This window comes from Anoplophora glabripennis, unplaced genomic scaffold, assembly GCF_000390285.2.
Source record: "Anoplophora glabripennis isolate ALB-LARVAE unplaced genomic scaffold, Agla_2.0 scaffold369, whole genome shotgun sequence".
Taxonomy (NCBI): Eukaryota; Metazoa; Arthropoda; class Insecta; order Coleoptera; family Cerambycidae; genus Anoplophora; species Anoplophora glabripennis.
This window is the reverse complement of record NW_019416678.1, coordinates 431,555-447,386: the sequence shown is the minus strand read 5'-3', so window position 1 is coordinate 447,386 and position 15,832 is coordinate 431,555. Positions and strand designations below refer to the sequence as shown.

At 30.7% G+C, this 15,832-nt stretch overlaps 2 protein-coding genes across 2 annotated transcripts; one reads left to right on the top strand and one right to left on the bottom strand.

Moving 5' to 3' along the window:
• Positions 1-5,440, top strand: LOC108908170 (probable H/ACA ribonucleoprotein complex subunit 1). The gene is made up of 3 exons (XM_018712104.1): positions 1-136; positions 917-1,276; positions 4,824-5,440. The coding sequence occupies exons 2-3, from the start codon at positions 917-919 to the stop codon at positions 5,142-5,144; spliced, it is 681 nt and encodes a 226-aa protein (XP_018567620.1). The 5' UTR covers positions 1-136; the 3' UTR covers positions 5,145-5,440.
• A 3,060-nt stretch (positions 5,441-8,500) lies between these two features.
• Positions 8,501-15,832, bottom strand: LOC108908164 (la-related protein 7). Its single transcript, XM_018712096.2, has 4 exons — positions 15,527-15,832; positions 14,777-15,467; positions 13,489-13,714; positions 8,501-8,888 (listed from the first exon to the last, which is right to left on the bottom strand). Exons 1-4 carry the CDS (start codon positions 15,684-15,686, stop codon positions 8,589-8,591), a joined length of 1,377 nt encoding a protein of 458 aa, XP_018567612.1. The 5' UTR covers positions 15,687-15,832; the 3' UTR covers positions 8,501-8,588.

The window sequence follows — 15,832 nt, the reverse complement described above, 5'->3', positions numbered from 1 at the left end:
CCTATAAACTCGTTGGGTACATGTTGACACGTTTTTAATTTAAAATATAAATAATACCTGTAAATCCTGTAATAAGATTATTTAATGTTTAAAGTATTTTTCTTTTAGGGCTTTGGTTTATTTAAAATAAATTAAGGTAAATCATACCTATTTTCTCAATAACAATAAGATACTTATTTTCACAATAACAATAAGGAAGTTAAGTTACAAGTGTTAGAATAGGATAAGAATGTTATTAAATATTGTAAATTGTAATTTCTACAGAGTAAACTTTGTAGGTTACGTTTTACTGAAAATTGGGATATTCTAGTGGTACCTAAAAATCAAATAGTTTTTATACTTTATTGTGATTTACTCAATTTTATTCAGCAATGTTGCACAAATTTATAATTTTTGTAATTTTCTTTCTTTTCTTTTGCATTTCTGATCTTTGCGTTGTTTCCTAAAACTTGAAAGTGATGATTCCATTTTATTGAATTTTAGTTATAGTAAAATAAGTAAGTAACGGGTCTCACTTAAAGGAGATTACTTTTAATATTTTAGTAATATAGCGTTTTAATACTGCGTTTTCTGCCGATATCTTTTTTGAATGACTTCGAAATTGTTTATTTTTTTAATAAAATTTTTTCAATTGATGCAAATTTTAAATGGAAGTGTTTTGGGTGATTTCAAGTAACATTGTTAATAAAATTTTCCAACAAAAAATTACATGGATTTTTAATTTTTCTTTTTTGTTTGTTATTAAGTGTTGAAACATGGTGCATAAATTTTTACTTATATTAATAATGTCTCTAGTTCCTAAATAGATTTGTTTCACCCTTTGACAAAATTTGAAAAAAATTGAAAGAAATATGAATTGAATTTAGTCTGGGATAAATATGGAATAATTTATTGTTTATAAATATCTTAACTTTAGATGTCTTTTCGTGGGAGAGGTGGACGAAACTTTAATAGTGGTGGCCGAGGAGGAGGAGGAGGCCGTAACAGTTTTGGAGGTGGAGGTCGTGGCGGTTTTGGAGGTGGCAGAGGCAGGAACTTTGATCAAGGGCCACCGGAGCAAGTTATTCCTTTAGGATACATTGATTATACTGTACAAGATGATTTAGTGTGTAAAGTGGAACTTGAAGATGTACCATATTTTAATGCCCCAATTTATTTAGAAAATAAAGAACAGATAGGAAAAATTGATGAAATTTTTGGGAATATCAGGGACTATTCTGTAACTATTAGATTAGGAGAAGATATGAAAGCTAATAGTTTTAAAAAAAGTCAAAAGGTATGTATTTATGCAGTAGAAACTCATTTCCGACCTCAACGAATTCCACCGTTTCTGGGTGAACAAAAAAGTGAAAAATAGAGCTTTATAGAAATATCTATTAAATATAAATATACTTGCTAATTTTAATGTTGTTACATACTCTGTATTTCGTTTCTCATATACTCTGTAATTGGGCTATGCCTGTTAAGTATACTTTGTTAAATAAATAAATAAATATAATAACGCAGAGGTAAGGATGGTTAAAACCGAGAGGTAAATTAAAGGGAAATTATAGTGTACACGGTACAAGAATTCATGGGGAAGTCAGGGGAATTCAGAGTAATTTAAGGGAAATTCAGAGGAAGTCGGAAGAATTCATATAGAAATAGGGGGAATCAAAGACTGACTGACTGACCGAAAGCTAAATTTTTTATGTACAGTAGAGTCATGATAACGTGAACACGAAAAATCTGACATTCAAAGTATCGAGAGTGTTCACACTAATGAAGGTATAAAAAACTTACACAGGTATATAAATTTAGTCGATTTATTTCTTCTTAAACATTATAAAAATCTAAAGTGAAATTTTTCTTAAATATGTACAAGAAACAAATGTAATAATAATTAAAGTTTGCAAATATTATTTTTATTTACTGAACTTTTTTTTTGGCTAGATTTGTCACAGTTGCCTTTTCCTGAAGAGTTTTTAGTTTTATAATGTCACTTGTAAAGTCTGTTTTCCATTTTGGGAAATTCTGCAGATTTTAGTGTACGCTGTCTTGTTGATTTTTCTGTTCATTTCATTTCACAGTAGGTACTTTTATATACCTATAAACACTAGTAACAGACAAGTGTAGACACAAATTTTAACAATGCGTATCGGAAGAATGCAAAAAGAGCACTAAAGATTGCATCATCCACGCATATTCACATAATTGATGGTTTATGTTGTTAATGTTATAAGGTGGTCAATGTAAGACAAATCGTGTTCACATTATTGAGTGGTTCAGATTAATGAGTGTTCACGTTATCCCGACTCTACTGTATTTGTTTTCGAGGTTATTATTATACACCGTGTCCACCTTGTGCGCGTAAGTCCAATATCTAGGTCAATAAAAGATATAACTTAATTTTTTTTTCTACAGAGTTGCCTACTTTCCCGAGCTGCACAAAATGAAAATATATTTGCATATACAGGGTGTTCAGTTTTTCATGGGCAGGTACCAACTTAATTTTTTTAAATAGAAACCTATATTTTTATGGCATTATCGAATTCTACGTGAAAAATTAACGGGACTTTGTGTTATGATCCCTATTAAAATATTGATAGTTTTCGAGATAATCGACCTTTCATTTTTTTTTCTTATGTTTCGTCACTTGACGAGTAGTTGACAATTATGATTGTATGACAGCTAGAAATTATTTTTTTTCAGGAACTGTAGAGTGAAGATGGCTCTTTCAAAAAACGTATCAAAAGTTGACCTGCGATATACAGGGGGCAAACAAAAATCGTGCCAAACCTGATAATTTAAAATTTGAAAAATCTCGACTTTTTCAAATAGAACACCCTGTGTTTTATGATTTCATTAGATGCCTTTCTGTATACCCTACAATTTTTTAATAGCTTTCCCTATACCTAAGTTGTGTAGTTTTTGCGAAAAACCTATTTTTATGTAAAGTACCGGATTTGCGCCCGTTCCTTTGGCTGTAATGTGACTATTTTATTGTTATTATACTTTTCCTATTACCTATTTATCTTTCAGGTTAGAGAACACCTAAATCACATATATCCAAACCAGTGGTTAGGTCGTGGTGGTCCAATTCTTTGGCCCGCACGTTCGTCTGACTTAAATAGTCTGGACTTTTTGTTGTGGGGTTATATTAAGGAGCAAGTATACGAAGTACCACCAACGCATATTCAAGACTTAAAAGAAAATAATCAAAACAAGTTTCTAACTATAATGCCTCAAATGTTAAGAAATGTCCACATTCATTTTCATCGTAGATTAATGCTTTGTGTAGAAAACAACGGTGGACAGTTTGAACATTTATTTTAAGGTAGCTTACGACTATGAGTATTCTTTTTTCAAAATTCTATTCATCCAAATTTTTTAATCTCCAATGTCACTAATAACTTTCCTAACTACGGTAACAGTGCTTGATTTTCAATATGATACGGATGAAACTTCTTCAATATTTTATTTGTCAAGATTTTGAAAACTCCAAGGTTACTATTAATTTCCTGGCACTAATATTTGGATTTTCAACAGCAGACGTCACAACTCTAAGCTAAATAATATTGTTGCTACTTTCATGTTTCCTGGTAGTTTTCTCATAATTCACATTTGTTGTTCCTTTCCTTCACATTTTCAAAACAGTGGGAATCTCTGTAAATTTGGATTATATTTGCTTTGTAAATATGTGCTGCTAGCAAACATTTCCCATATTTTGCTAATTCTTAATCACTTGTAGCGATTTTATGGTTTTTTGTCTTTATTTACAAATAAATGGTAACTTTCCATAAAGACTTATTTATTAAACTCAAATATCTAAATTTTTCAGTTATTAATTTTTATTTTAAATAGTGTAGCTAGACAACTAATAAATTTAATAAAAATAAATACCCTTACAATATTTTTCCCCAGAAAGGAACGGGCGCAAATCCGGTATTTTACATAAAAATGTTTTTTTTGTAAAAACTATGCAACTTAGGTATAGGGAAAGCTATTAAAAAATTGTAGGGTATACAGAAAGGCATCTAATGAAATCATAGAATACAGGGTGCTCTATTTGAAAAAGTCAAGATTTTTTTTGCCCCCTGTATATCGAAGGTCAACTTTTGATACGTTTTTTGAAAGAGCCATCTTCACTCTACAGTTCCTGAAAAAATAAAAATTTCTAGCTGTCATACAATCATGATTATGTCAACTGCTAGAAGTGATGAAACATAAGAAAAAAAAAATGAAAAGTGTCGATTATCTCGAAAACTATCAATATTTTAATAGGAATCATAACACAAAGTCCCGTTAATTTTTCACGTAGAATTCGATAATGCCATAAAAAAATATAGGTTTCCATTTAAAAAAATTAAGTTGGTACCTGCCTAGGAAAAACTGAACACCTTTATATGCAAATATATTTTCATTTTTTGCAGCTCAGGAAAGTAGGCAACTCTGTAGAAAAAAAAATAAGTTATATCTTTTATTAACCAAGATATTGGACTTAGCGCACTAGGTGTACACGAAATAAACACAATGATTCACAGCAAGTATTTTTCGTAATAACTCAGGAGCAAATTCAAATGTTTTTTTAATTTTTCTCTCGAGCAATAACACATTTTGATGAAAGTTTGTGGTTAAAAAATTATTAAGGGCTTATGTACGGAAAATTTCTAATTTATTTCACCTTATAACTTTTATGCCATAATCTAAACATTATGTTGGGTTCTAAATTTCTGTTCATTATTGTGTATGTTTGAATACGATTTTTTATTTTTCTGCATTTTTTTCCTATTCTGTAATTAGACTCTCGAGTAGTATAAAATAAAATATTACTTTTCTTGCAGTTGTTTATAGATCCAGCAAAATTACTTCCCTTACAACGATTTCTTCCTAAACTACCTGGTTCAGTTCAAAAGAAGAGTGGGGGACGAGGAGGGGGTGGAGGTAGAGGAGGAGGACGAGGAGGGGGTAGAGGCGGCTTTGGTGGTAGAGGTGCAGGAGGACGAGGTGGATTTGGTGGCAGAGGTGGTGGTGGTAGAAATAGCTTTGGAGGGCGAGGAGGAGGAGGAGGTCGAGGATTTGGAGGGGGAGGTCGAGGTGGAGGAGGGGGAGGCGGCTTTAATAGAAGTGGCGGTGGATTTAATAGGAACAGTGGAAAGTGGTGAAAACAATTGATATTCTATTTTTTCTTTCTAATTTTCAATTTTTAATTTATAATTAAGGTTTATATCTTGTAGGTTAATGTTTTTTTTTTGGTTTTATATTAGTTTAAACAACAAAATGAAGACCTATGCTATTTTTACATAAATTTTTAATAATAATCTTTATTATTTCGTATAACATAACACTTACCCTGAATGTTTATTAAATTTGAATGTAATTAAATGAAGTTGTTTCAGAAAATTGTATGTCTTATAAGATATTGTAAATTGATTTTTTTTAGTAAAAACTTCTTTGATTTTTTTGTTGCATTAGTAAAAATAAGAGTCCCTTTTTTATATCCTCAATAGTGGATGTCAGGTTTAATGTGGTCATATTGTTCGATATACATTAATGGCCAACAATTTTTTTAATCACTTATTTTGCTTCTACTTTTGTTAGTCTTGTTTTTATGTAATTATTAACTCTAACAATATTCCGTTTTTGTTTCACCACATTTTATTTTATCATCCTTGTTCTATTTGTTACACCCACTTTAATTGGCTATAATTTTATTTAAAAAAAATATGCTGTGGCTCATAAATTAAAAAAAATAATAATAAATAAATATTTCTATAGTGAAATACCGCTTTTTAGGGGTTGATTTTTACGTTCATGTAGAGAACTTTCATGAGGATAACATTTCGAATGAAATTTGTTAAATGGGTGGGCGAACCCGAGATCTTGAAAAGGGTTGTACATACAGGGTGTTTTCAAAGTTAAGTCATTTATTTTAACACCTGGTAGGACTCATAAAAAAAGTCGATTTACCAAAAATTGTTTATATAAAAGGTGTCAAATAAAGTAATTATTAAATTATTTAAAAAAATTGAAATTTAGAAACTCGTTCCTTTATATACACTGTGTCGTGGAGTCTTATAACTAAATTTACAAACATCCGCAGAGCCGGATGATTTCATAAAGGAAACCTTTCCGCATACAAGCGACATGTTGCGGCTGCATTTTGTTGACACTCCCCGTAAGTTAATATGTATTATGTCCACTAGTTCATTGTTTTCATAAACATGTGCCTTTTTTATTGCACAAAACACTCACAAATCAATAACATCACGCACTACTGTACAAATTATTTAGTAGTCGAATCGAAAAGCGTACTCAACACCGCATAACTACAAAAAAGAAAGACATACCCACTATCAGTAGTAAACAAACAGTTTATGTTTTTACAACGGAGTGGTCGAAAATGACAATAAATCAGATTTGTATTATACAGTTTTTAAACTTAAATTTTTTTAAATAATTGTTAATTGCTTTATTTGACAACTTTTATATAAACGATTTTTGGTAAATCGACTTTTTTTATGAGTTCTACCAGCTGTTAAAATAAATGACTCAACTTTGAGAACATCCTGTATATTTGCAATATATTTTTTTCATAACCGGTAAACGTTTTTTTTTTGTTGAAAATTATTTTTCTGTTATAGATAGCATTACAAAGTTTGAAAAACTGTGGAATCTCATGAAATTTAAATAGATATAGATAGATAGATAGATAGATAGATAGATAGATCGATGGATGGATGAATGGATGGATGGATGGATGGATAGATAGATATTTTATTTGACCACTGTTTACATACATCCGTACAAATGTGGTATGTCAATTTTCAGTTAAAATTTGAACTGTACAGTTGATAATATTATATAAAAAAAAGTACAAGTACAATACAATCATTAAACACAAACGTTAAAATAATTTAACAAAATTCACACAGAACATAAAAATATTAGATTAATTGATAATTAATTATATTATTAATTATTAGAAGTTAAATAAATAGTTGTATCCTCAAAATATTCCCTTACAGAATAGAAGGCTTTATTTGTAATATAACTTTTTATTTTATTTTTAAATGTTATAAATTGTAACGATCTAGTTATTCCGCTTAGTTTATTATACATATTTAAATTTAGGGATTTTTTTTGGATTTTGTTAATTTAAATTTAGGTCTCAAAAAATTTGCTTTCCTTGTATTGTAACTATGAAGGTCACCCTGTACATCAAAATCTTTCTTATTACTATGTATGTCTAAAAGACTCTGATAAATAAATAAAGAAGGCAAGGGCATTATACTAAATTTTAAAAAAAGAGGGCGACAGTGATTGCGGTGATTAGCCATGGCTAAAATACGAATTATTTTCTTTTGTTGACGAAAAACTTTTCCGGCCGCATTGGAATTACCCCACAAAACGACAGCGTATGAAATGCGTGAATGAAATAAACTAAAATATATACCACGTAAGATATCACTATTTACGAGCATACGTAACTGTCTAAATAAAAATATTATACCTGACAACTTTACACAGAGGTTATTTACATGATCTTTCCAGGATAAACCTGAATCAATATCCACTCCCAACACATGCAATGAATTATTATTATTATGTTTGGTCATTTTATTAGACAAAAACAATTTCTGAGTTTTTTCTGGGTTGATGGTTAAATTATTTGCAAAAAACCAGTTTATTGCCATCTCATCAGTAACCGACATAGAGTTCATCAGGGAATCTAAACTGTCATTTGTATTAAACAGAGTTGTATCAATCACCATCAGCAAAGAGAATACATTTTTTTCGCGACATAAAATGTATAAAATCATATAATTACGAATAAAATTTGATTTTGTAAAAAAATATACACTTGATTATATCCTGTTGATTAAAAAAATGCATTTGTGTTCATTCCTTTTTAAGATTTTGGGATGTGCGACCCCCACTTTAATTCTTTATTTCAAATGACTTTCCTTACCAAAGTTTTCTGCAGGTTTAAAAATCATCCTCTAAAAATGGTACGAGTCAAAAGAATCACTAAAAACAAAACCACTTTAATTTTCATGTGTTCGGTAGTTTTCATTTATATTTTCACATTTTTACAACCCTTTTCTTAACTTGGTTGCCTAACATCAGTTGGTAATCTCTTAAACACATGTTTACGATATGCTCTTTTGGCGTTATCTCTGTTACTGAGAAGGTATTTCATTTAAACAAATTTAAATTGGCTTGGTTTTTAAATTTTCTGCAATCTACCCGCTTATTTTAGTGAATCCAACAAAAGATATTTCAGATATTTTTTTTCAATAATTTATTTTTCTATATAGTTACATAGGATCGGAAAGGACGTCCTTTCAGATTAGCTTCGACTCCCCTCATTACATAAATATTAAAGTTGTAGCTGTCGATAGAAGGCACCGACATTGAGAGTGAAATTTGTAGAAAAATTACCTGTTTGTCCAAGTTTTCCCATATAAAAATAAAATAAAAGGGGAGAGGAAATAAAATCTAAAGTAAATCTTCAATATTGTATTGATAGTTTTTATTTTATAACAAAAAAATGTGGATAAAGGTAATCTTGGTCTTTCAAATTATTCAAAACTAATCTACTAATATTAATCTGCTTCTTCAAATCTTATATGCTTGGCTCTTTCCTTTTCAGCTTTTTTTAACAATTTATCTCTTCCTCTTTGTTTCTTGGCAGATTTTGAGAATTTAACATTTCTATCCATTTTAATTTTATTCCAATAAGACTTTTCTTCCTCGTTTTCTAAAATACTACGTTCACCAGGAAATTCATTATCACAAAATTCCTTCGCACCTTCACTGCTGGCAAATCTAACATAAATCTCCTCATTTCCGACTGGTGGAATATCAACATATTTGACATCTGAAGACAGAGCTTTTATGTCATTCTGAAAAAAATTAGTCCAAAATAGTCATAAGGAAACAAACTCTCTTATTAGTGTAAATTATGAACGAGATATAAATACATACAATAAGTAGAATATACAGGGTGTAACTCTGAGTGGGGATCATATTTATACAGAAGCTTCCTTTGACCTTTAGAAATAATAAATTTTTTCAAATTCCCTTGTAAAAACTTTTTTTAACCCGTTTTTTAGTAAATTTCGTACCCCGTCTTTGGACAAGCTAGTGTAACTTCAAACTACAGCACGCTTTAGTCACAGCGCATGCACAATTCTAGACCATTCGCCGCGAGTTACTTTTGTTGAGTGGGTGTTCGCCACACAAACAGTACTTAACAAGTAACCTAGCAAAAAAACTCAAGCATTAATCAATAATTATAAATGAAATATACAAAAATAAATAATAACGAGCGTTCAAATAAAAACGTGGTCAAGTTGGTTCTGAAAATTTGGACGTAGGGCGTAGCGTATAGCAAAGGAACTTAAACATCATCTGTCAAAGCGCTATATCGCCGCTATCAATTTGAATATTTTCGTTTTAAAAAGCGTTTAAAATGGTGTTTTCTCAAGAAAAAAAAGTGTTTATCATAGAGTCCTACTTTAGAAATGGACGCAAGATTGATGTATGGAAGTATTCTATTGAGGAATGTTTCATAGAATTTCAAAATCAATTTCCCGGCGGTTGAGTACAAAATTTTTCAAAGTGCAGTTCAGCGTTGTGTTAATGTTTTTCGTGAAACGGGCAGTGTAACAAGAAAAGAAGGAAGCGGCCGACCTAAAAAGCGGACTGAAGAATTAAAAGAAAATGTCCAACAAATAATGGAAAATGCGCCAAGAACTTCTGTACGTGTTTTATCACAAATGGTGGGAGTATCAGTCGGTACCTGCCACACAGTGTTAAAAAAAGATTTGCGTTTGTTCTCCTATCGTTTAACTTGTCAGCAAGAACTTCATGAAGTTGATTTTCCGCGACGGGCTGTATTTTGTGAATGGTTTTTAAACAACTACGGTGAACTTCATAATATCACCTTTTTTTCTGATGAAGCCTGGTTTCATTTAAGTGGTTACGTAAACTCACAGAATATGAGAATGTGGTCTTCTGAAAAACCAGATAACTTTTTTGTCGAGGGCCCTCTACACGCTCAAAAAATTGGAGTTTGGTGTGCTCTCAATCGAAGGAGGATTTATGGACCTATTTTTTTTAATGGTACTCTTACTGCGCAAAGGTATAGAGAAGAAATTATCGCTCCTTTTGTTAACCAGCTGGAAGAAAACGAAATTACAAACTTTTCCTTTCAACAAGATGGCACAAGGGCACATACGGCAGGCGAGACGATGAATATGTTGAGGGAAGTTTTCCAAAATCGACTAATAAGTCTCAATGCTGAACATGAATTTCCACCGAGGTCATGTGATATTACGCCGTGTGATTTCTTTTTGTGGCCTTACCTTAAAAACACTATTTTTGAGCTGCCTATTCCTGATTTAAACCATCTGCAGGCTCGACTTATAGACAAGATTCGTGAAATTAACAATACCCCGAGCATCTTAGAAAATGTCTTTAATTCTTTGAGGAACAGGTGTGAAAAGTGCTTGGAACAAGGAGGGGGACACTTTCAGCAGCTGCTTTAATTTATTGTTATAACAAGGAGGGGGACACTTTCCGCAGCTCCTTTAATTGTTTGTTATTGTTATCACGATTATTCTTTAAAATAAAGTTATATAGTCATTAACGTTATTGAAACTGACAGCAATGAGGTTAAGTTGGTCGCTATAAGCTACTCCCTACGTCCAATGTGTCAGAGCCAACTTCGACCACGTTTTTATTTGAACGCTCGTTATATTGATGGCTTCCAGCGATGAAAAACATTCAAATTTGCAGATGTACTGTCTCCAAATGCGGAACAATAACTGATGCCCTTTGCATCGTCACCGTCTACCGGCACTATTCTCCTTCACATGCATTGTAGGTTGCCTACAATTCATGTATTTGTAATATATGATCACAGTGGTGGCGTACACAAGTGTTAAAGTGCAAAATATGAAGAATTGACACATAACGTTTAGATAAAATATGGCTCCTTACGAAGTTACAGGGTCTTTTAATTAAAAAATTTGAATTGATTTTTGCGTATTACTTCAACCCTGTTTGATATTTCCCTATCATACTCGGTGTAAAGTTTAGATACTTCAGAACATATTAAAAAATCGTTCATGGCTACTACTACCAGAGGCATACGACAGGGGTAGAGGAGCAGTTTCCCATTCCTAACTTCTACCTACCCCACTGACGGAATTTTTTATTTTGGTACAATTTTTCAATTCTTCAATACTTTCTATGTAATTAACCTACTATTCCTTCATAGTGGTAAAGTAATTATTCCTCGAGAGTTAAACATAGCGCTGCACAATCATTTCTATCTTATTATGTAATTTATTTGTAATATTATTATTATTTAAGTCGGTGTCTTCTGTCATGGGATTGGATTGCATTAGCTGAATTAGGTTTTACAGTTGAGAACAGTTTTAGTAATGTCCAAAAAACATTGAAAATTTTTCCGTAAGGAGCCATATTTCATCTAAGCGCTATGTGTCAATTCATCATATATACAGCGTTTCATATATTCATATATTCCAGGTAGGTAGCGTATATACAATTATTAATGAATCACCCTATTAATTCCCTACATTCGTAAAAAAAACATTTATTTGCCACTGCTTCTTATTTATTGTAAGATTGCTTATGTAGAGTGAAAGTTTTTGTACTTATATGAAAAAAAAAAAATTATTCGATTTAATGACAAACTTTTCTTATTTAGAGCTAGCAGCTACTGTAATTATTAAATGTGATATTTATCTAACATCTAGTCAAAGATATGGAAAGTGTAGTTAAAACTACAGTGTTATATCTCAAACTACATCAACATCGATAGATAAAGATCAATAGAGCTCTCACCTATGGCATACCAATAACAACTAAGTTCAAAACTGGTCTACGTATGACAGTTCTGCTGACGAATGATCATAGGTGTTTATTAGATATTGTGGGTGTAATTCAATGCTTAGATTAGATAATTACTTAAATATATAATAACTCTTAAATTCAGTTTATTCTGTCCCGTCCTCTTCTTTTGAGTGTACTTCGCTGGTACCAAAAGATCTTGGCTAACTTGATTAGTTTTGGATATACAGGGTTTTCTTGAAAAATTGCCCATTTACATTGACCTCTCTATCTCCGTTGTGATATAGAAGAAACAATTCTGAACATTATTTGTTCTATTTTTTATGAGGAAGCCATTGGCGTACTCAGATTTTTTACAAATCGCACAATTTCTTGATATTACATAAACATAGATTTTTTTAAATGTTCTGTATTTGGCCATCCCGTTGAATAGCATTTTTTTTTACCTTTTCAGCCATATATAATAATAGATACATTTTATTTACCTAAATGAAGAAAAATTTATAGGTATTTCTTCAGTTGGCCGTGTGATTTATTTAGTACTCGTCTTTTATTGTTTAATATTGACAGTTAATTTATTCTTGACTGATTGAAAGCTTGTTAAATAACTATTACTTGGTTTTATAAATTTTTAAAGATGTTCTATTTAAAAAAAACCTATGTTTATGTAATATCGGAAAAACTGTGTGATTTGTAAAAAATCCGAGTACGAGTAGTAAAACTATTACAAACGTCATAGATTATGGAAACAAGAATGTGTAGCTGTCAAAATCATTCATGACTTCCGCCTACTACGTTAATATTTCTCGTAATGAATTAAAGAAGAATTATGCAGCCGATTTTTAAAATTCGATTATTTAGAAAAACGTTAAGTTTAGAAGTTGTTAACAAGTATACATTTTTGTTCTTACAATACCGTGCTTTTAATATTTTTTCCAAAAAGAGCGCTACCTTGATGGACAAAAAAGTTTAGCGTACATTTATGCCACATGTGTGGCTTATGTGACGCTCTCTAAAAAATACATTAAAGTAGATACCAAATAATGATTTCTCATACCAAAAAACTCAGTTAATTTTTTTTATATAAATGTCCAAAAACGTTCCGTTATTGCAAAAAATAAATTTTGAAATTTCACTTTTAACTCCCTGTAACTTTCTTATTACAATATTTTATTAAGTCAAGTTGGCTCAAATCGTAATATTTTTAAGTCACAAATCTACCAAATTTCTATGTACAATTACTTAAGGACCACCCTGTATAATATAAAAATGTCAGAAAAAGCTCTGTCAGTGTAATTTTTATGTAAAATATTTTGTTTTTTCTAAGTGGTAACTTGTGAACATGGGCGTAGCTAGGGAGGGTAGGGGTATTCACGGCCCACCCCAGAAAGGTCGGTGCCCACCCTAGAAAAAAAAAAAAGATTCTTCAATCATCTAAGTCGCCGATTGTGTGACTTTTTCTTTAGAATCAAATCAAAACGTGTTTAGGTTTTTGAAATGTACGCTTTTTTTTCCATATAGCATGCAACCCTGGACCCACCACAAGAAAAAATCCTAGCAACACCCATGCTTGTGGAAATATCCTTTTTTTTTTTTAATGTCGCAAGAAACATACATACATACCTTTAACTTTTTTACATCCGAACATGGCTCTGGTAATACTAATTTTACTATTACTCCAGGAACATATTCCAACTTTGGGGGAATTTCCTTTTCAGAATTTTTGTCTATATCTTGATTATTTGTAACATTTTGAGTAAAATTTTGCTTGTGTAAGTACTGTTTAAATTCTTTCATGTTTTTTCTTTGCAAATCTAGATATCTGTTTCTCATTTTTTTCCATTCTTTTCTGCAACATATGACAAACGATAGGCTAATGTAAAATTGAACAAAAAAGTTTAGAAAAATGTAACATGCTAACTAATATCTCTCACATTTCCATATTTTAGGAAACAAAACGATCTCTTCATAGTAGCTGTTTTTTTTTATGTGATTACTCTTTGTTGAGGGTGATAATAGAGCAGCAAGAATACAGGATGTCTTTATTTAACAATTTTAATATATCATAAATGTTTTTGTATTAATTATCTTAATTAATTAATTATTAATTATATAGCTTTTTTATTTTTAATTTTGGATCATTATTTAATAATAGCTATTTACTAGGTATTGCTGGCATAATCCAATGCTAGTTGGGGAATATAACCCATAGAGTTCGTTGTTTTCCACAATACGAACAGTTAAGGGTCTTGACATTGGTTGTGGGGGTTAGATATGTTTTGCATACCTATATTTCTAACATTGTTTGACTTCATTTAATTTAATTAGCTTAATACCTTCAAAATTACGTAAAAAAATAAATTTGTAATTGATTGTGCCAACTGGTTGTAGATAAAATTTTATATGTATAGGTTGGTTCTGCAGCAGTTGAGGACAGGTACGAAACTATCAAGAGATATTTAACTAATTGATTTGTGACTAGATTCGAAAGTATGTGACAACTTAAGTGGTCCAGTATATCTGATAGTTTCAAAGCAGTTTGAGACTGCTGGAGACAACCTCCTTAATAAAATACAGCTCTCAGCTAATGCTTCAAACTCTTAATTTCATGAATCGAGACATAAACATCTACTTTACACTACTGATACATATACATGATTATATTTACCGTAGATTTGACTGTATACTATGGATGGAACCAAAGTCGACTTTCTGTGCATTGTAGATGTTCCAAACATGAACTGCAAAAGCGGCAAATATTTGCCCTATGACACATGACCTACGATACAAATAGCGCGAAATTGATTTTAAAACAAACTATTTCTGATTATCACTTTACATCTTGGTTCCTTATCTCTCTTTCTTTATATTCCATCCATAGTATACTGTTAAATCGATGATATTTACTAACTTTGAAAGTATTTGTAAACCCAAATCTTTTATATAATTCCTCTTTTTATCTTTTTTACTCTTCTTCTTCTTTTTGTTTTCTGTTTCAGTATTTTCTTCAATTCTTGTTTCTTTCTCCAATTCATCATCTCTACTTAAATTTAAATCAGTTTTTTGTCTTTTTTTAATATTAATATCATCATCGATTTTTCTTTTCTTACAATTTTGGGTGTCTTCAATGTTTTCAATTTTATTATCTATATTCAAATCATCTTTTGTCGACACATTTTCATCAAATGTTACAATACTTCTTAAATCTTCAGGATTCGTTTCAGATGGCATCTTGCAACCAATACTTTCAAAATAAGAAAGGGCAGCCATTGCTTCTGTTTCATTATCAAATTCCACAAAGGCAAATCCTTTGTTACCTTTATTTTGCTTATATTTTGGTATTGAAACATAAACGACAGTACCAAATTCAGAAAATACTTGAGTTAACCATTCATGATTTGCATCAGCTTTAATATTTTCAACATATATTGTGCAGTCATCTACATTTTGCTTTACTTTTAATGGCTGCTTACGATAAATTTTTTCTCTATCTTCAGACAGACCAATTAAATTGGATTTACCAACAGCTTTACATATATCTTCAAGGGTGCAATTCAGTTTTCTAATTTTGTTGAACTTTAAAAATACTGTAATATCTACATCTGAAAACAGAATAAATATTATAATATAGACCACTTTAGTGTTTACAATGTTTACATACGTGGATTTTCTGAAATAAGTTGAGACAAAAATCTATCTTTGGAAAGATTAGAATCACTGAAATAAAACTCCATTTGTTGTAATATAGAACTGTACAACTGTTTCTTCCGATGTCTCCCTTTTTTCGGTACCTCTACAACTTCACATTCTCCTTCACCCATATCTATTTAGAATATATTTTAATTCTACTGTTCTGGTATTATATTAACACAAATAAGAGATGCGTGCAGACAGGAATTACAAGATATACAAATTTGAAATTATTATATGTTTTGTGCAAATTATTATTTACATTTACAATTGTCAA